This window comes from Lytechinus variegatus, chromosome 2 (assembly GCF_018143015.1).
Source record: "Lytechinus variegatus isolate NC3 chromosome 2, Lvar_3.0, whole genome shotgun sequence".
In the NCBI taxonomy this organism is placed as follows: Eukaryota; Metazoa; Echinodermata; class Echinoidea; order Temnopleuroida; family Toxopneustidae; genus Lytechinus; species Lytechinus variegatus.
In genome coordinates, this window is record NC_054741.1 from 56,604,546 (window position 1) to 56,625,987 (window position 21,442).

The 21,442-nt window shown below is 34.9% G+C and overlaps 1 protein-coding gene across 1 annotated transcript in view; it reads left to right on the plus strand.

Annotated features, from left to right (window-relative positions):
- LOC121408440 (HEAT repeat-containing protein 6-like) overlaps positions 1–21,442 on the plus strand; it is a 61,382-nt gene that overhangs the window by 18,675 nt on the left and 21,265 nt on the right. The window contains exons 15-19 of the mRNA XM_041599914.1: positions 283–417; positions 1,705–1,827; positions 4,921–5,045; positions 15,407–15,567; positions 20,687–20,763. Coding sequence (XP_041455848.1) covers positions 283–417; positions 1,705–1,827; positions 4,921–5,045; positions 15,407–15,567; positions 20,687–20,763 — 621 coding nt within the window. The remainder of the gene's footprint in view (positions 1–282; positions 418–1,704; positions 1,828–4,920; positions 5,046–15,406; positions 15,568–20,686; positions 20,764–21,442) is intronic.

Genomic DNA, 21,442 nt, shown 5'->3' on the forward strand with positions numbered 1-21,442 from the left:
TGTTCACATATGTACTATACTGTATTTCCAACAAAACTTATTTTTTGGCCAAAGAAAGTTGATCTCAAATGTCCATCAATAAATTTATGATCAGTTTCTGAATCACAGCTATTACAAAAAAGTAAAAGGACACAACTCTTTTTTTTATTGAGTAAACTTATTTAAAACACCTACAAATTGATTATAGACTTAACTTTTGTCTGAACGCTCATGGTGTCTATGTAATGTCATGAATAATTTTCTCTTCATTTGGATGAAATGTATTGCACTTCTTGATTACAGGCTCTTGAAGTATGGAGGAAGCTGCTATCAGGGACATTACCCAGAATCCTCCAGGATTCATCAAATAGCGTACTCCAATCCTGTGCGTGTGATTGTCTTTCAACTATTGGACCTCAGGTCTTTGAACTTTTAGAGGTAAGCAATTGGGCCCGTATTCTGAAGTAAGGTTTAACTTAGACCATGGTCTAACTCTGTGCTACAATTATGGGACGCCAAAAGTGTCAATTTTTTTTTATTAAGTTGTATGTTTATTATGTTACCTTGCCCTTTCTTGATTCATCGATGGTAAAGGCAATCATCTATTTGTACTTCTTAGACAATTATGAATGATTTGAGAGCCAAATGAGCTGAAATACGATATCTCTACGGTTAGTGATTTATGTAACAATTGGCTATCCACACTTAAACCACAACTTTAAACCTGAGTTTAAGTTGAGCCCGACTTCAGAATACGGGCCTTGATGTTTAAGACAAACCATTGTGGGTATCCAGAAAAGAGATACAGTGTAAAGCTAAACTTGATGAGCAGTAGTAATCCAGAGGAAGTCTTTGATCCAAAATCACTAAATAGGTTTGAAGGAGGTACAGAAACAGGGTCAAAGCAGATTTCATGTATTAATTCAGTGTGTACTCTGAGAAAAAGTCCACCAAGGCTAAAACACACTAAATTGAGTTGCATTGTTCCATGAAATTTGAACTGTCCATGATATTCGACCCTCCCCCCCCCCCCCTGTTGGTTTTTTAGTCTAGATTTCTAGGTTAATTGTTACCATATCATCAATGATGTAGATTTAGAAAGTTCTGAAATAGAACACATAAACCGAACATTGTGAAATAATTAAATCTAGGCAGAAATGTCAATACTGATCAGTACAGATATGAGTCAAAACCAGGGTCATCATCAGATTACAGGACCTTCGATCAACCAATTCAGCAACAACAACAAAATTGTTGACTTGGCGTAACAGGCAAATGAAAATTTGAGTAGGTATTGCAGATTTTTTTGGGGGGAGGGTTGTTGTCGTCGCTTATATTTGCATACATGAAAGTAGAAATTTAAACATATACATGTACAGTGGAGTAGATAGGTCTGCAGACATTTTGGATGATCTGATCAGAGGGGTAGATGACAATATGTTCAAATAACTTCCCCTACATACACACGCACTAATATATATGTAAACAGAATGAGTCAGAAATTGTTGAAATCTTGAAAGCAAAGAATATGTGGGGTTTTTCGGCATTGCAATATCGATATTTACACAATTGATATTGACGCAATCGATATCGGATTAAAGAAATAAAACAGCATAGGGTTGGCTATAAACAAGTAAACAATTTTTGAGGGGCTCTATGCTGGTGTGCATCTATTGGCCAGAATATGAGATTTTATGACAATTTTCTACTTTCCTCTGTTTCAAGGGAAGAGAGAGGGCTTTGTGCATCACTCTGTTACTTGGTCTGAGCTGTGAGGAAGATTATCGAGTGAAAGCAGCATCGGTCAGGGCCCTAGGAGTCTTTGTCCTCTACCCATGCTTGAGACAGGTAGGATTTGCAACTTACGGGGCAGTCACTTTTATTCTACTGTCACTGTACACCGAGTCAAAACCATTGTTTGTACCAGGTACATATGGTTGGTTTGAATAAAATTAGATAAAATGGCTGTTTTCGACTCACCATACAGTGGCCGTAGGGGAATGTGACTGCAGCAAGTAGGTTGCCAAGTAAAAAAAATATGTTTAAAGTTGTTGTACCCAAATGATTTCATAGGGTTCTTGAGGGTTGGTAGTTATGTATCAAAGACCTGCTTTAAATGACAATATGAAAGTTTAAAAGAGGGATTTTGTAAGCTTTGCCTTCCTGCAGATGTTAACAGTAAAGCCTTTTTATTATAGCATTTTGAGCCTGTGGATCAAATCTTTTAACTGGACAGATTAAAGTAGAAATATATTGAAAATCGTAAAAATGGAGAATCATATATCACAATAAAGGAGAAAATAAGGAGAACACGATGGTGTACATCATTTATCATGGAGACGGATGAAACTCAGTTAATTGATAGTTTGAAGTTCTCTCTCTGAATGCTTCAAACACGCAGAATTACGTCCGCAAAATTGGGGATTTTTTATGACGTCACTGTCTGTACGAGAGGCGTGATTGGCTCTCCCACATGAAGCTCCACTTGCATGCAAAACCTGTTGCAAGGGTAGATTTTCTCCACATTGTCACTGAATATTTCGATCCCGAAATGATCGAAAGAAAACCCAGAATTTTATCTAGATTTGGATTTTCAAATTGATGATTTTGAGATGAAGAGAATGATGATGAAGTGAAACAACACAGTGACGTAGTTGGAGGTAAATTGGGGGAATTACGCCGATGATGATGATGAAAATTCAACTTGCAACACAATCACAAGTAAAGTCATGTACATGCCGATTCGCTACCAATTCATGCTGCTGGAAGTGCTAGCTACACCGCGCGGGCCAAATTGAATTCATGCTGAACATGAATAACCACATCCAAACAATCATAAGAAGGAAAATGATATAACTGTACTTACAAACAAGTGAATAATCCGAACCTGAAGGCAAATCAACTCAACGAATAGTAGCAGACGATATGGCAAATGCACTGACGATAAACTTCGTGTGGCTGGATAGATTGTCACTCGTTCTGTTAGATGTAACTTTTATCTCATTAATTTGACAAAATTACGAAACTCGTGGAATTATTTATCTATGTAAAAATAAAGTAACATCTCTTATTATTTTTTGAATTACGATAAAACCTGTTTTGAAGGAAAACGTTGAGGTAAATTAAAATTAGATGTAAAAGATCATCCCATCATGCGTAGCATTATGTGATCGTAAACAAACCATCACAACAATTACACATGCCGTATTGTTTGCTCGCCTTGGCTGAGACTGAGAGAATAGATCTATGCACGTGTTGCACAGCTCTCAATCAGCAAGGAAGGAATACGTGCATGTTTGCGATGGTTTGTTTGCAATGACATACAAGCTACGCATGTTGGGGGGTGATCTTTTACATGTAATTTTAGTTTACCTCAACGTTTTCCTTCAAAACAGGTTTTATCGTAATACAAAAAATAATAAGAGATGTTACTATATTTTTATATATATAAATAATTCCCCGAGTTTCGTAATTTTGTCAAATTAATGAGTTACAAATTACATCTAACAGAACGAGTGACAATCTATCCCAGCCACATGAAGTTTATCGTCAGTGCATTTGCCATATCGTCTGCTACTATTCGTTGAGTTGATTTGCCTTCAGGTTCGGATTATTCACTTGTTTGTAAGTACAGTTATATCATTTTCCTTCTTATGATTGTTTGGATGTGGTTATTCATGTTCAGCATGAATTCAATTTGGCCCGCGCGGTGTAGCTAGCACTTCCAGCATATCGTCTGCTGCTATTCGTTGAGTTGATTTGCTTTCAGGTTCGAATTATTCACTTGTTTGTAAGTACAGTTATATCATTATTTTCCTTCTTATGATAGACTCTGTCTGGATGTGGTTATTCATTTTCATGGATTTAAGTTTGGCCCGCGCGGTGTACGTAGCTACCACTTGTGGCAGCAGCTGAGTTGGTAGCGAATCGGCATGTACATGACTTGTGATCGTCAGGCAAGTTGAATTTTCATCATAATCACCGGCATTGTTCCCCCATTATTTACCTCCAACTACCTCACTGTGTTGTTCACTTCATCATCATTCTCTTCATCTTTAAAATCATCATCAATTTGAGATGAAATTCTGGGTTTTCTTTCATTTCATGATAGAAGTATTCAGTGACAGTGTGGAGAAAACGTACCCACGCAACAGGTTTTGCATGCAAGTGGAGCTTCACGTGGGAGAGCCAATCACGTCTCTCGTACAGACAGTGACGTCATCAAATTCCAGTCAATTCAGAGACCGATGCGAGGCATATTTCGGAGGGGCATTTTAGCGTTTTTTAATCGGCGATTTTCACCTTTTTGTATTATTTTCGGATTTTTTGAATGACCCACTGATGATCCCCACATCATTACCTTTCCATTGATATATAATAAGACCACATTCATAATCAATATATTTCTCCTTTAATAACAGTTTGCGCTTGATGGGCAAAACTAGAATTAATCACTTGATTCACTTTTTTTATATTTTATAGCAAGATTCTCAGTATGAAGTATAAATATTGAAAACTTGTACCTTGTGTATTGAAAGAAAATTCCTTAGGTAAATAGCAATGATCTTAAATGGACCGGATACACATAGAAACTGTCTTTGAAACTGTGATCTGAAACAATTGATTATGCAGAGAAAGAGTCCTGTAAATACCATCTATGTGTCAACTTTTTTTTAAATACAGTAATGAGTCCACTTCTTACTTAAATTATGTTACATTAAAAAGTAGACTTATTAATGCTGTTTCCATAGAAACAAACCCAAAGCTGTTACCTTGTGACAAAAGCATGCTTTTTTTTTACCCTTTCTCAATATTAGCTCTGAAATTCATAAACAACGCATGAAAGTCTGCATAAACCGTTTTCTTTAGACCACAGATACAAAACCACACCACCTTTCTGAATTTGGGTCTTAAGCTTTTGTCCCTTCTGATTTCTTCCAGGATGTTTTATTTGTGGCAGACACAGCGAATGCAATCTTGAGTTCTCTCCAAGACTCCTCCGTTAACGTGAGAATGAGAGCTACCTGGTCTCTTGGCAATCTCAGTGATGCCCTTCTCATTAACTTGTAAGTGATACCCTTGTTACGTATATCCAGGTGGGTGTTTCATAAAGCTGTTCGTAAAGTTTCGAACGACTTTACGCAAGACTGGAACATGTTCTTAGGTCATAACTCAATTACATAGGAAAAAAACCCCCAAAACATAGCACAAGAAAGGATCACCAGTCGTGCGTAAAGTCATTCTTATCTTACGGACAGCTTTATGAAACACCCACCAGGGAGGCTGTGAGGAAGAGAGGGAGACAGTGACAGACGGAAAGAGAAAGGGAGAGAGGAAAAAAGAGGCATTTGGATGTTTTCTTTTAGTCCCTTATAAACAGGGACCAAAATGTGACACTCAAATATCACTCCAGGGATGTTCCATGAAATAGGGATCGTCCCTGTTTTTTAGCATCTGAAATGGCTGCATATTAAAGGTAGATCGTGCTAAATTTGTTTAGATGTCGGCCAAAATTTTTTTTGCACCCCTCACAGTCTTGATTTGTCACCATGCACACGAAGAAACTTCCCCACTTTGCATGCCAAATACCTGAGTGTGTGTCCCCACCTGCATGGGAAGTAGATTTTTTTTTACCATTCCTGGGGGCAGTTTCATAAAGCTGTTTGTAAGTTAAGAGCGACTTTAAGAACGACTGATGATCCTTTCTTACACGCTAAACCATCGCCAGTGAATATACCATTTACAACAAGAAGGGATCACCAATCGTTCTTAAAGTTGCTCTTAACTAACGAACACCTTTATGATACACCCACCTGTTTAGCAACTATTATACCTACATGCATGTGAGGGTGTTTGTGTGTGAGAGAGAGAGAGAAGAGAGAGACAATGGGGGATAGAATCGAGAGCAGGGCTCCGTAACAAAGGTTTGCAATTAATTGCTAAATGCCAATGACCAATCAAGATCATCGTTGCATGTGCACTTTGTTTAAAGTACTGACTGGGAACCAATCAGTGCGGTTCGTTCACATTTGCAATTCATTGCAAACCTTTGTGTTACAGAGCCTGGGGGACAGAGAGTTAAACAAAGTTTTATAGGTGCAAAGTATAGTGTATACTTTATACTGAATATAATGTAGAATGTGTACCAGCTATCAAACAAAACAGTAGCAGTCATATTCTGTTTTGTAAACAAAGTTAAAAGTTTACATTGCAATTTATACACAAATTGCTCTTGATACAACCTGAACATTTAACGCAAAGTGATTTTTAGCAATGAGCATGATTTCATGATACCTTCTACTGTCATTCTCACTCACCTGAATAGTGATTACAATTTGTTTAATACTGTAGCGATCCTGTTTTCAAATTCAAAACAGCCCTTAAAACCCACTTATTTAAATTGTACCTAACCTCAACAAAGTGAACTCACCAACACATCCCTTCCTCTCCTTTTTTTTTGAAGCGCATAGAGACATATTTGTCATGTGATATGCCTATGGAAAAACTGACTATTATTGATACCGATATGCCGAAATCGCGGAAATACAGAAAATATGTATTGCATTGTGGAATAGCTTCTCAATATTATAGCTTCCTGCATCAGCATTTGATGCTTCTTACAGCTCACTGACTATGCAAACTCACTGCACCATACTACTAAACCATTCATGGCATCTGCATTTATAGGCCCAGAGCGTTAACAGTACAACATGGACTAAATAGCATAATGCAAAAGATAGTGTGTGATATCATCGGCTCACTCCGTCGCATTTCATTTTGTGAAGGTTACGCTGATTTGCATCATTAATTTCAAGTAAAATTCAGCATGCACGATATGGGCATAGCTCTGCACAGCATATTAAAACTTTCTAGCGAACGCCATATCAAAAGTGGGATTGATAGCCTGCCAAGTGACAAAAAGTCTTGTCTCACAAATATTGATATGTTCAGACTTATTTAAGGTTGCAAGAATTGTCCAATTTTTATGCTGCATTTTGTAAAATTTTGCGAACGTGATGTTCCTGTGCTAGATGATAGCGTGTAAATTATTTTGTCATATTCATAATTTAATAGTGTTTGATTTATACAGTCATGTCTGTACAAATGTTTGTACATGTATTTGTAATCAATCAAACAGTGATGACATATATATGGGCAATTCCACAGGTTGGTGGACATGAGCTTAAAAATTCAAATTCAATATTTTCTTGAATTTTTTTATACTTTAAGTCCTTCATACATGATAGTTTCAGGAACAAGAAATAAAAAGTTTATTTTCATATGTATACTTTGGAAAAAAATGGTCAAAAGTTGTGTCTTCCATTAAGTACCAAAATACAAGAAAAATAGTGAAAAAGGAAATATGCCTTATTACCATTTTATTGTTGCAACAACATACCACTTTATATATTTCTGAGGTTTAGATGAGTCAAATTACTTAAAATACACAACCGCTTTTCAAGTAAATTTGTAGTACTCATTCAAAAATAAATATTGCAACCTGCTCAGGTGATGTAACGTGAGTAACCGAAAAAACTCACTTTGTTTTCTGAGAGAAAAATTCTTCACAGTTAATTGGTGGGATTTTAAATTCTCTTCCTTCAAACAATCTTTGACACAGTGATGACAATCAAAATCATTAAAAAGTACAATTTTTTTATAAAATTGATGAAGAAAAACTGTAACGTGAGTAACTTTGTAACGTGAGTAACCATCATGTAATGTGAGTAACCAGTAAAAATTATTCAGTTTGGTAACATTTTCTGTGGGATGTCAAGTTTTAAGTCTCATGGTGAGTTGTGAAGTTATTTTTGATTAATTAAAAGCAAAATGAGGGTACATCTCTTTGATGCGACTCTTTGTTCATCAAAATATCAGTGGTCATACAATCACACAAAAAAATTGAATATTAGTAGAAGTATTCACAATGCGAGAGTGCATTAGTAAGACTTGGTTTTGATTAACCAAACTTTAAAGAGTGTTTGAACAACACATTGAATGCCCTTACCTGTAACCCTATCTAGGCCGGGGTATTTTGGGAGTTGATATGGCCCGGGGGGTGGGGGAGAGGGGGGGGGGCTCCCAGGCCCCCCTTGAGATCTCGGCCATTGGCCGCACGATCACGCCAAAAATTTGCGTGCAGGTTGTCTTGGACATAATCTACAATACTATACAGTAATTTATTTCATGCAAATTGGTATTAAGCAATTATGCTAATTAATGCATAATTAGTAAGCGAAATCATACTTTTCCCTCCTACTCCCTAATAAAGCTCCAATTGTTCCAATTTTTGGTATAAAATCTCTTTTAGATGTTCCTAGCAATGAATTTTACACACATTATTGAATTTGTAATGACATGTGTGTTGTTAACCATACATAGACAAAATGTAACGTGAGTAACCGTAACGTGAGTAACCATATTATCTGCACCCCAAGTAAAAACCATGTGTTCTTTATTTTTTTAATTATATACAAAGTTTGTCTCCCTAATACACTTCTTTGAAATGGATATAATCAACTTTCATAAAAGCCTTGTATGAGGAGACTTTTCACTTATGTTGACTTTTAATTTTATGCATGTCCAAATCATGTAACGTGAGTAACCGACACATTCCAAAGATTTGCCAGGAGCATAATAGAATTTCCCAAGTTTTGTTTTTATACGAAGGATAGTCAGATTGTGTACTTTGTTGTGATAAGGAGATGTTTAGTTCCTATCAATAATAATGGAGTTACAGCTCCAAGTATGAGTCAAGGTGTCTCCAAATGTAACGTGAGTAACCGTGGAATAGCCCATATGTATATTAAAAAAACCTGCTCCTGTATTATGAAAGATATCATCCATTGTACAGTTATTGTCCAATTGAATTTTTGATGCTATCTGAAATAGAAATTTAGTCCCAAGACTCTGCTAGGAAATTTCTGTATTGCAATTCCCGGCTGGACACATCAGCCCTGGCTCTGGTGCTCCTGGACTTACAGTATATTCATTGCCTTGTGCGCATGAGATAAACTGGATCAAACACCACATTTATTTGCAATTCCAGTTGTAAGATAATCAAGTCAGGATATTTTTTCAAAAATTTTGGCAAACAAATTATAAAGTTTTGAACCACTATTTTGCATTAGGGTATAACCTCAAACTGATTTTAGCTACCATACATTCCTAAATGCTCTGAAACCAGCTCATACATATTCATGTTGTTGCCAATTTTTTTCGTGTTTACTTCATGCTAACACATTCTATGAGATGCTATGGTGCTTGCGTTTTTATAATTAAGCAGCAGGAAAACAAATGTGCATATATTCATGTCTCCATTCTGTCCAATACTTGAGTCAAGGGGGAGATTGAGTTGAGTTGCAAATTATACAATTTCTCCATTTAACCTCGGGCTTCTGTACTCATGATATACAGTATAATGTCAGTAAATTAGATGTAATTCTAAGTCTGTTGCAAACCGTGTATTAAGAGTTGTAATCAATTGTATATTGCAATTGTCAATAAATACCTTTGCTGATGGGTATGAGCGCTATAGCTTGATTTGAATCAGAGATCTTGTACTTTTCCACTGATCCATGACACCTCTACCAGTATTTGCCTTTGTTACAATCAGTTTAAAGGACAAGTCCACCCCAACAAAAAGTTGATTCAAATAAAAAAAGAAAAATCCAACAATGAAAATTTCATCAAAATCGGATGTAAAATAGGAAAGTGATGACATTTTAATGTTTTGCTTAATTTCACAAAACAGTTATATGCACATCCTGGCTGGTATGCAAATGAAGAGATTATGATGTCATTCACTCACTATTTTGTTTGTATTTCATTAAATATGAAATATGAAATATTCTAATTTTCTCCTCATTGTCAAGTGATACAACGATTAATTCCTCCCTTAACATGTGGAATTAGCATTGTTTACTACTATATATGGTTCAGTCAAGTTGGTTCTTATTGTCAAATCTATAAAAAATGAAATATTGTGTGATTCAAACAATAAAAAAAATAGTGAGTGATGGACATCATCGACTGACTCACCTAGTTGTGCATAATTATCACTGTTTGTGAAAAATAAGCGAAACTTTAAAATGTCATAACTTTCTTTTTTTACATCCGATTTTGATGAAATTTTTTAGCACTATGCTAGTTTGATTTTTTCTATTTATTCCAGTAAGCACTTTCGTTGGATGGACTTGACCTTTAAGAAAAATAGGGCATCTTTTTAATTATGACTTTCCCTAGAATGTATGGCATTCTTGTCGAAAGGAATATATTTTTAAAAGTCAGAAGTAGATCATCAGCATAAGAGATAAAGTGTATCTATTCTATGTAAAGTCATTTTGTTTCTTGCTCAGAAAACAACATGCAATAAATGCCGCTTATCCAAAGGTGCAATATATCTTGAAAGGAAATCTTGTATGAGAAATCAAGTCACGCGTTCCTTCAGGCTTCGGGCTATGAACAGCTGTGATAGCAGAGTGACAGTAGAAACCCAAGTCTGCTATCTCCTGGAAAAGGAAGATGTATGTTACGTTACGACATCTGTAAATAGAGCACCAAATCAATACAAGCCCCCAAGAAAGTAGGGTCTACTCTGTTTTTGTGCTTTCTTGTAATGAATGAATCCGAGATAGCCATTATTGGGTCAGGTCTAGATTACTGTTTTGACCTGAGACTCGTAGCGAGAGATCAACTCTAAAGTGTCTTGTTAACTTCAGTACATTAAAGCCACATTCAAATATGTTGCAGGTGTTGAGATTTGGTGACAAGTTGCCTCACATGTGCTAGTTAACAAATACAGGGAATAATTTGTCTTTCCAAATGTGATTATCATTTTTGGTCATAAGAGAAAAGTTCTCAACTGCGTACTGTGCTGTCCAATGTAAAAAAAAAATCTGCTACACAAAAGACTCTTCATGTAGCAATCTTTTAGAAAATGTAAATTGCCATTACCCAGGAAAAGTAGTCCCTGAAACACCATTGGCCCAAATTCACAAAGAAGGTTTTGAAAACCCACGGTTGAATCCATGGTTTATGCAGATTTCCTGTATAAATTACTCTTAATTTGGCGCGTATCGGGTGCGTGTATAAAAATTCCAATGCTAATGCGCGCTTTTGTCACAGTGCGCCAAATTGATGCCTGTTACCATGGCTAGATATGCTATTTTATTCATGAGTCCACTGTTTGAAGAGTGGACTCATGAATAAAATAGTGTAATTTATACAGGAAAGCTGCATACACCATTTGTGAATTCGGGCCATTAAGTTTTGGGAATGATAATATATATGTTAGGCTTGAATAATTCTCTTTATAGCATGTTACAAAAAAGGTTCAAATTGATACCATAAAAGTACAAAATATGAACTGTTCATTGAAATTTTAATTTAGCATGAAGCGATGATATTTGAGTGATTTCTTGATTCCTTTGTGATGTCATCATCGGTTTGTCATCACTCATGTTGTAAGATATTGATTGTATTGTTATTACAACATGTGTTGTGTTAGATGACATGACATGTTTGTCTGTCAGTGGAACTCTGGACAGATTATTTCAAGCTAGCTGATTTTTATTTGCACTAATTGTTTTCATTAATTTAGTCTGAACTGTTTGTCATGTAACCCCCCCCCAAAAAAAAAAAATCACTTGCCTCTGCAACTCTTTATGTCTCCTATCCCATTGACCCTTATTTTGTTGCTAGCTAAGCTCAGGGGTGTGAGAGTTCAGTATTTTAGCTGATTTCAGCTTTTGGGGTTTTCGAATTTCAGTATTATTCAGTTTACTTTTAATATTTTTCCCTCTGTACAGAATTATCGATGCTCTTTCAACTTTTTTTCAACACTTCAGTTTTTTCATCTCTGTTTGTCTGTGATCACTCACGCCCCAGTAAGCTTTGTCACATCATGTTGTAACTTTGTGGGTGGTTGGGGTTTGTCTGTTAAATAATGAACATTTTCTTACCTGTTTGCTTCTTTTTTTTTCAAAGTGATTTAAACAATCACCTTGATTTTTCTTTAAAACTGAAATGTAAAAAATAGGGTCAAGGATTACAAGAAAGGATACTAGACATGGAGACATCATTACAGGCCCAAACATTGGATAATTAAGATTTGTAACCCTGATATTGATTTCTATGGGGTTACTAAATTGGTTTCCTAAAATTCAAGAATAGATATCCTCATGCACACTTTGTTATAAAAAAATCACATCTACATGTACCTTTATGCACAAACAGAATTATAATTGTGAAATTGATATAATTTCCTTCAATATTGTTTACATTGCTTTACTCCTTTATTTAGACCTATCTATAGAGGAACTCTATGATATAAATTGATATTAAACTTTTTAAGCTCTTTTAAAATAATTTTAAAAAATCTTCCAAGAAAATACTAGATCTTTCATGATCAAATTGCTCAGTTTAAGCGCCATTTAACCTTACGTTAAATGCACAAATTAGTTGTAGTTATTTATACAGTTTAAAAAAATGTTTGTTATGTGTATCATCAGTGTTTTTTAGGATTGTTTTTAAATTGAATTAATGTAAACCAAATAAATCATTGTAATTTAAATGGTATACAGTACTTGGTAGTCCAATAGAATTTACAATCAAATAGGGGAATAAGGTTAATGGTGATAAACTGTTAAAAGGGCAATATACATGCAGACCTCCATTGCCCTGACAGAATTGAAACATGATCGCCCTTCACTGACTGCCAGGACCCCATTCTAGTATCGGCTGTAGAATTAAATAATAGCACTGCCCTCTATGGACCAGCGAAGAACAAGGTTAGTTGATGTTGATGCACTCAACATCTATCCCAGTGGATGAGAGAGGCATTCAATGACAAAGCAGGAAGCTTGTTCACTTAAAGCTCTGGAGCCCTGTTCACATGTGATAGTTAAATTGGTACGGTGGATTAGTGAATAAGAATGGACCGTTGCAGTCATACAGAAGGTGAAATTAGTATATTGTTATTGAAATAATTTGATTCATATTCTTGTATAAATCAGAATTTTTGAATCCTTTGACAAGTTGTTACTCTTTATTTGCCTATACCTACCCAGGTATTAATTAGTTTCCCTAAGTGGGTATGAACATGTATGGGATCTAAAATAATAATAATAATAATGATAGTGGGATTTATGCACCCCAAAATAAAAATATTAGAAATCTCTATTTGCTACATTTGGTTCATCTCATATGCTGCTGAATACAGAAATATGTACATTATGTAATCTACATTAAAAAAATGAAATAATCATTTATGCTTTAATATGGGGTGTCAAGTTTTGTCAAATGGTTACTAAGGTATGTGCAGTTAGCAATAAATGTTTTGGTTTTTAATAAGAAAAAAGGTGCTCAGACCACAGATATTAAAATGGTGCTTTATTGGGATATTATGTAAGAGTAGAATCGGTTCACACATTGTACAATGATTTGAGTTTTTATATACAATTTAAAGTTATAAAGATAAACAATATCAAGTTTATAAGAAATTCTAGAAAGGAAGAATGTGACAAAAAACATTTAACCAGGTCATATGTCCCACTCCCAATTTTTTTTTGGGGGGTAGAGGAGGAGGAGGAGGAGGAAGAAGAGGAGGAAAAGGAGGAGAAGGAGAAGAAGAAGGAGGAGAAGAAGAAAAAGAAGAAGAAGAAGAAAAGAAGAAGGAGAGGAAGAGGAGGAAGAAGAAGAAGAAGAGGAATAGGAGGAGGAGAAGAAGAAGGAGAAGAAGAAAGGGAAGAAGAAGGAGAAGTTGAAGAAAAAATAGAAGAAATAGAAGAAGGAGAGGAGGGGAGAAAAGGGGGGGGGGTTGAGGGGATAAAAAAAGAGTATGGGGAATTAGGGTATTAAAGAGCAAGAGGTAAAACATGTACACGTACAACATGTTGAGACTCTGCCTTTAAATCTCTGAAACTTACACTTACAAACTGCTGACCACATGAAAGGTATTATTACAGAAGTGGTGTAGGTATCATTCATACAATATGAGTTTGAATCAGAATCGTGCTTCGGCATGCTAGATGGAGAGATCATGGTCAACCGTATTCAGAGAAATTAAAGAATAGAAAACCTGTTTGTGTATGATGACATTTTGATGGATTTGAAAGTTCATAAGACAGTTCATATGCAATAAAAAATACTTCATGATTACCGTAGTTCATCTTCAAAAGCAGTTGAAGATAGTTTTATTTGTTATATGATTGATATTGTTTCTGCAAAATATGCAATACTCCTACAAAAAATATCCTGTAGCATATGATTAAAACCTGATCTATTGTATTTGCATGGATATAATGTTTTGTGCATCGCCACATATTTTCATTGATGTAATGTTTGATTAAAATTTATAGACTCTTTGGCCTGTATTCTGAGTTGGGTTTAACTTAGACTGTGGTCTAACTCTGTGCTAAAATTATGGGAAGCCAAATGTGTCAATTTTTTTTATTGAACTGTATGTTTCTTACATGTATGTTTACTGTGCTCTTTCCTGATTCATTGATGGTGAAGAAAATCATCTATTTATAATAGATATTATAATATAACTAGACAATTATGAATGATTTGAAAGCCAAATGAGCTGAAATATGATATCTCTACTGTCTGATTTATGATAATGATAATAATTATATAGGGTATTTATATTGCGCACAAATCCACCTTGTGCTCAAGGCGCTCCTATATTACCCGGCTAAGCTAGGCGTTCATTGCGCACACAGCTATGTAACAATTGGCTATCCATACTTAAACCACAACTTTAAAACGAGTTGAAGTTAAACCCGACTTCAGAATACGGGCCACTGTCACATAATATGACATTAGCAATGACTGTAAAACAGTTTAGTTCAGTTATTGTGAGTAACAACATTGATTAAAATGAATTAATTTAATCCATACACTTAACAGTAAAAATGGATGTCTGTTTGAAATGAAAACAGAAGAATTTTGTCCTTTTATTTTGTTTGAAATTTCAGTTGTTTGCATTATTCCTGATATGGTGATTAATGATGACAAAAAAACTATCAAATCCCCATAAAAAGGCACCATGTATTTCCATGTTTAAAGAACCAATTTTTGTTTTAATCTGAGTAATTCAAATTGGACTTTCCTTATTTTCATTATTTCCCTTGTTTGCTTCTATTTGATGTATGTTTCTGATAAAGGCATTTTCCATGGTCTACTGGGACCTTGGGACATTTCATGAAGGTCCCTTTAAATTTTGACAAAGCTGCTCCCAGCCAATCACGTGAAAGAATTTTAGAAGCTTATCACAGCTTTCAGTGGAAATAAAACTTCATGAAATTGAAATTCCCCCATCTCCCTATTTTAATCTATGTGACTCTCTAGTCAATATGTAGAATCTCTTTATGGTTTGAAGTGTTGAATGTTCCTGACCGTTTGTCTTTTTCCCCTACCATAGGGAATCTGGTGACGAAGCCTTTGTGTCTCAATTCTCTGACTTGTTGCTTCAGAGGCTGTTTGAAGCAGCCATACAAGCTTCTGGGGATCATGATAAAGTCAAATCCAATGCAGTAAGAGGCCTAGGCATGCTGGTACGCTTCATGCAACCTCAGACATTAGGTAAGACATACCACCATGATCGATACCTCTGTCCCATTAACATCAAGATTTTGGCCAGCCTAAATCAACCAAACGCAACCGTTTCCCACTGTCATGATTTCGGGGCATAGCACTTGGCGCAGCCATGGAAGCAGGCAAAAATCACATGTGGCCTTTGATTTGTGTGACTCTTTTTGTATTCTCTGTCGCACCAAAGTTAGACTGGCCTTGTTGGACCTGAAACACCACTTGGGGTTGGCGAAAATGATCTTGATGGAATAAGGGTTTAGATACTAAAGGCCTGGTCACACCGCCCGAGCGTTGTTGGAACGGTCGTGGAGCGGTAGGGAGAGAGGGTCGAATTTCGCTCACAAAATTGGGGAAAAAATCGAAAAAAACAAAAAAAAACAAAAACAATAGAAATTGAAAATGGTGAACGGTAGCAAGCGGTGATGATTTCTTTCTCTCCGCTCAACAACCGCTCCAACAACGCTCGGGCGGTGTGACCAGGCCTTAAGATTTAGATAATATAGCAGAGAGAGAGGGCTATATGAACAACATGTAATAAGAGAGTGTAACTAAGTAATTTTAGGATATATTCACAGGTTTATTCTTTTATTTGCATGTGCTAGAGTCAGAAAAATCAAGTGGGAATTGGGGAGAGAGAGAAAAAGAGAAAGATGAGGGGGGTGGTTAATGAAGTGAATGATTGGTAATGCTGAAGAAAAATAACATGGTACCAGTCGAGAAACTAAGTGGCAAATTTCAATATGCTTTTCCCTGGAAACGTCATAAATTTACTTATGGATAGAACAACTCTTTACATCAGTATTCCAGAATGATTTTATGATCCATCCATTTGCAGATAATGATAAAAGTTCTGATAAAGTTGTAATTTAAGCAAGTGATTATTAATTAACTTCCCTAGAAAAGTGCAATGTGTTTGTGCAATATTCCATAGCTCCACCATACAGCACATATAGGTCAGCAAATTAGAAGGAAATAATATGCGTTTAAAAGATTATTATTATTAACAGTCAATCAAGGGGGAAATTAGGTAATAAAGATCCAAACTACCCCCTTGTCTGAGCTCTGCGTCATTGTCCGTGCAGCAGCATTGCTATTTAACCATGCAGGCATTGTGCAAAGATTTTCCATACAGGAATGCAATTTTCTGGGCCCATCTTTCACTTAGCACTCATTATCAGAATGATGTATGGCATTGTAAACAGGTGTAGCTTGTAATCTGAAAATTACACAATCTGCACACTAAAATGCAACTTGTAAAGAAAATCCAGCAATAGAATTAGCTGAAATTGATAAAATGGCAGACTTTTCATCGAGGCCTTTTTTTCTAAATCTTCTTCATTAATGCCGTAATGGAAGTTCGAATATGAATACACTGTATGTAAGAAAATATGATAGTATGACAAAATAACAGTACCGTAATTCATGTATACAGAAATTCCATTTTGTCCATATTTCAATGCTGATGTAATGAAAAAAGCTAAACTTACCCTTTTTTAGTTCTCTTGTAACTCATTTTTAATCTTATCTTACTTGAAGTAAATAAAGCAATGTATAATGGATCATGGTAATCAGTTTTTATCTGATAGAACATTACCCCAAAAAAAAACAATTCTCAATAATTTGAAAAAAACATCCATCAATTGATTTCATCACCAAGAAATAGTAAATTTGTGTATTCAATATGGATTTGGGGAAATATTTAATCTTTAGTAACACTTTTTTTCAGCAAATAATTTTCAAGGTAGGAGTGAACCAATTGCAAAAATTAACATAAAATTTGAATTAGTTTGCAGTTATTGGTACATAAAAAGCTTGTAAGGAATTAAAAGCGGTCCTGCTGATATAAACATTTTCAAAAATATGAAAACAACTGACAAGGTTGTACTGTTTGTACATGTATAACTTTCTGATGCTAAGATCAGTTTATTAAATTACTGTCATTGCCGTCAAGTTTTAAAAGTCAAGGTATTCACTATTCATGTATGATTTGCTTCGTGGAAAGCATATCTTTTTAACCTCCCTGAAGATTCACGCCTTATGACATGCTATCTACTCTTCACAAACCGGTTGATAATTCATATTTCGATAAATGTTGATTTCTCAGCGGGAATACTTGTTGTCTGTCAAGTTTGGAGTTAATGGATTTAGAAAGCAGATTATGGTCTTGAGGGAAAGGTCCAGCTATTACCCAAGCAATAGCTGACATGAATTTCAATGAGTGGGGCTATATTGTTTCATGGTTTGTGACAAAGAGTGATGCTTGAGATTATTATTTAGGTCATATATGCGCTTCTGCCTTCTCTATAACTTATGAAATTTGATGAAGATTTTGATTTATAAGGCTTCTTCTCATTTGGGGGAGGGGGAAACAGGCCGAGATGATTGATGCGCTTTGAACGGTCTTGCATCTCTATTTCACATTTTCTTAAAGTTTTAATTTCAGGAATTATTTAAAAAGAAGAGAAAAAATCTTGAATATCCTTTTTCTTGACTCTAAACCAGCTGATATTGAAATTGAATTGAATAAAACTCCAATATTGCAATACCACTCGGGCCTCTACAGGCTCAATGAAATTAGGACTAATACTAAATACTTTTTAAAAAAGGCTTTAAGAATTTTGTACATCATCTCACAGTCACATTTTAGCCCATTCTCAATCACTATTTTTCAGACTAAAAACAATCAATATGTTTATATTCATATAACAAATTGCCCTAATTATGTTTAAAAATAAAAGTGCAATGTTGCCTCCTAACATTTCCTTACTCTTCCAATTTAATATGGATGTACACTCTTATGATAATACCCGATCTCACTTAAAACTCCATTCATTATCCAAAAGTATTAAACGAAATGTCGTTAAGATTAGACATCAGGGACCTAGATATGGAATTCTCTTTTATAAGCAACACTATTTCAACCTGCAATAATCTCAGTTCATTCAAATGTAAATTGAAACTCGTCCTACTTTCTGGATATGATTACTAATAAAGTTGCTCTCCTGACTGTAATATTTTATTTTGCAGCCCCCCCCCCTGCCTCCACTCTTGCACATTCTCCCCTGGTTTGTTTGATTATTGTATTACTTTGTGTTCTATTAATTGTGTTTTGTAGTTATTTATCATTGCCTTGTTATTTCATTTTCCATGCTATAATTTCTTTGAACAAAAAAGGGAACAGTGTTATTTACAAACTCTGCTTTTAATTCATTCATTTTTTCCTCATCAATGAATTTTAGCAATTATGTTTTTTTTTATCTTGTATATACATGATGATGTATATTTTAAAGATATGGAAAATAATATCGTTTTGCATTTGAATTGAATTTTGAATTGAAATATTGAATTGAAATAAAAAAAGCTAAATTTCCAATTGTTTTCAAGAGTTCGATGCCTCTAAACCAACTGAAACATGAAATCACCCAAACGTTTTTGTGGTGTGTGAATGAACCCTCCTATTGATTGCTGTGTGATAAAGGCCAACCTGTGAAGATAACATGGTAGCTGATGTCGTTCTCACCTCACAAGATTTGGGTCAAAGATTATGAGGAAAGACTTGAATCACTGGATGAGGTTACTTTCCTCTCTGTCTTCTGTATTCATTGCTTTACTCAGAGTTAATATACACCAAACAAAGAAACCATGGAAATGCCTTATAGGGAAAAATACTATGATGTTATCACTTACATTGATATCAATGGTGAAGTAATCAGAGTCTTGGATAGGATAAGGATAATATTCACTGTGTGTTTTATGAAATGTGAAGAAAAAAAAATTGCTAGACTGAGATCTAAGATTATGCAAGGATGCGAATTGAAAAAAAAATGGCAGTGTCCATCATTCGTATTTCATGCATTTGCGCTTTACAGTTTAGAAGCTTTGCAAATTTTATGCAGTTATTTTTAATACCGGTACTTGCAAACAACAAGTGTATGTTTGGCACACTGTTGCTTCATGAAATGCAACTATTTGATTTGTCATTTTTTAAACATATATTTGCCCTTTGAATGGACAGTTTTCTGTAATAATTTTACAAGATATCATAAAAAGAATTGAGAAACTCACTTTTTTATTCCATCGATCATTCCTGCAATTGGAATCACTTTAAGACAGGAATGTGCAATTTTGAACCTGTACATGGTAATATAAGAATGAGGAGAAGCCCATTACGTGTGCCTCTGTTATCTCTTGGAAAGTCTTCCTTTTCTAGGGCCTGAGATGGGTTTCTTTTCCCACTGTACATCATTGCCCTTTTAATTTTCTCCCCTTCTCCCTTCTCCTCTTGTTACGAGATTACTTTTCATCATACACAAAGAGGATGTATGAATTCTTTCTGATAGCGGGATGAGTTTGTAAGTCAAGGAGTTAGAAACCTATGCATATTAAGTAGTTGCTGATTCGGTTTGCCCTACTTCCTGCTGCGCGATATTTTCATGGATTTGCCGAATGTTCGATCTTTGAAGCCATGTATTGCTCGTGATTAATATGTGCCCTAATCCGGGGAAGATAATGGTCAGGTCTTTGTTTTTCTAGTGCTCCGTCGCATTTTGTTGTTTAGTCTTGTCAAGCTTGTTTTCCCTTCAAGTTTCTTTCTCTTATTAGCCCAGTTGCTCAATTTCTTCCTTTACATGGACACATTTATGTATTTTTTCATGAATTATCAAATATTTGAATGATGATGGTGTTAAGTATTTTTTATCTTGTTGACTTGATGGGGTTTTTTTATCCATGAAGAGTAGTTATTTTTGCCTTATTTCTCATTGTAAATGCTTATGATTATTGTACAATGTAATTATTCTCAATTCGAATCTAATGACAAAATACCATTTTCCACATTTTGCTCTTACTATCACCCACTCTCCCTCTTCTCTTTCTATCTCTATTTCTGTATGTCTCTCTCTTTCTTTTTCTCAATTCTTTGTATGTGCTCTCTTCACCCCTACTATTTCTTTCTCTCTCCCTCTCTCCACTCCTATCTCTCCCCCTTTACTGTCTCTCCCTCTCTCTGCCCCCCTTTCTACTTTTCTCTCACTACTCTCTTTTTCTTCCCGCTCTTTCTCTTGCTTTCATCTTACCTCATTATTTCTTTCATTGTCTTTATTGTTTCTAGCAAAATCCAGTTTTCAATCTCTCATTGAGAAAGCTGTGATGGCTCTACTAAAGAATATTAATGGAGGTGCTGTGAAGGTAAATAAGATTTTAAATTTCTATTTTTTTTCATAAATGTTATTATATTATGTAGACTATTACTTATTTTGTTTGGAATTTAAGTTATGATTATATTCCGCATCCTACTAGGATGCGGTGATTTTATAGCAGCATACAGACCTTTTATCATTATCCACATGCATTTTGAATTTTTAGTGGTATTAAAGTAATTGCAGAAAAATAATAAATTACCTTGTTTTTTTTCATGTAAAGTTTTCAATATTGAATTATGATATATTGTACCTTTCATCTTTGTGTATACCTATCGTTCATGCCAATGGAAATCAAATTTTTTTGTATGCGTACATTGACCAATATAAGAATATTAAATCTTATTAAGATCCTCTATTAAATGAAATGAATTTAAAATTGATAATGTACTTGTGCTCATGGCTCTTCAACATGGTAACATGAACAATAATTGAATAAGAATAGTAATAGCAATTGAAATTTTCCTGAACATAAAACACTATTTCATATGCATATTTTACAAAAACTTGATGTTCATAGTGCTGTTTCTGTAGATTTCTAAGTTGTAAAATAATACACAAATCATGGGAATTTCTGAATACCAGAAAATTATTTCATACATTTGTGATACATACATGTATTTTGTTTACAGCTTTCACACGGTTTCACTTTTAATCATATTATTTGC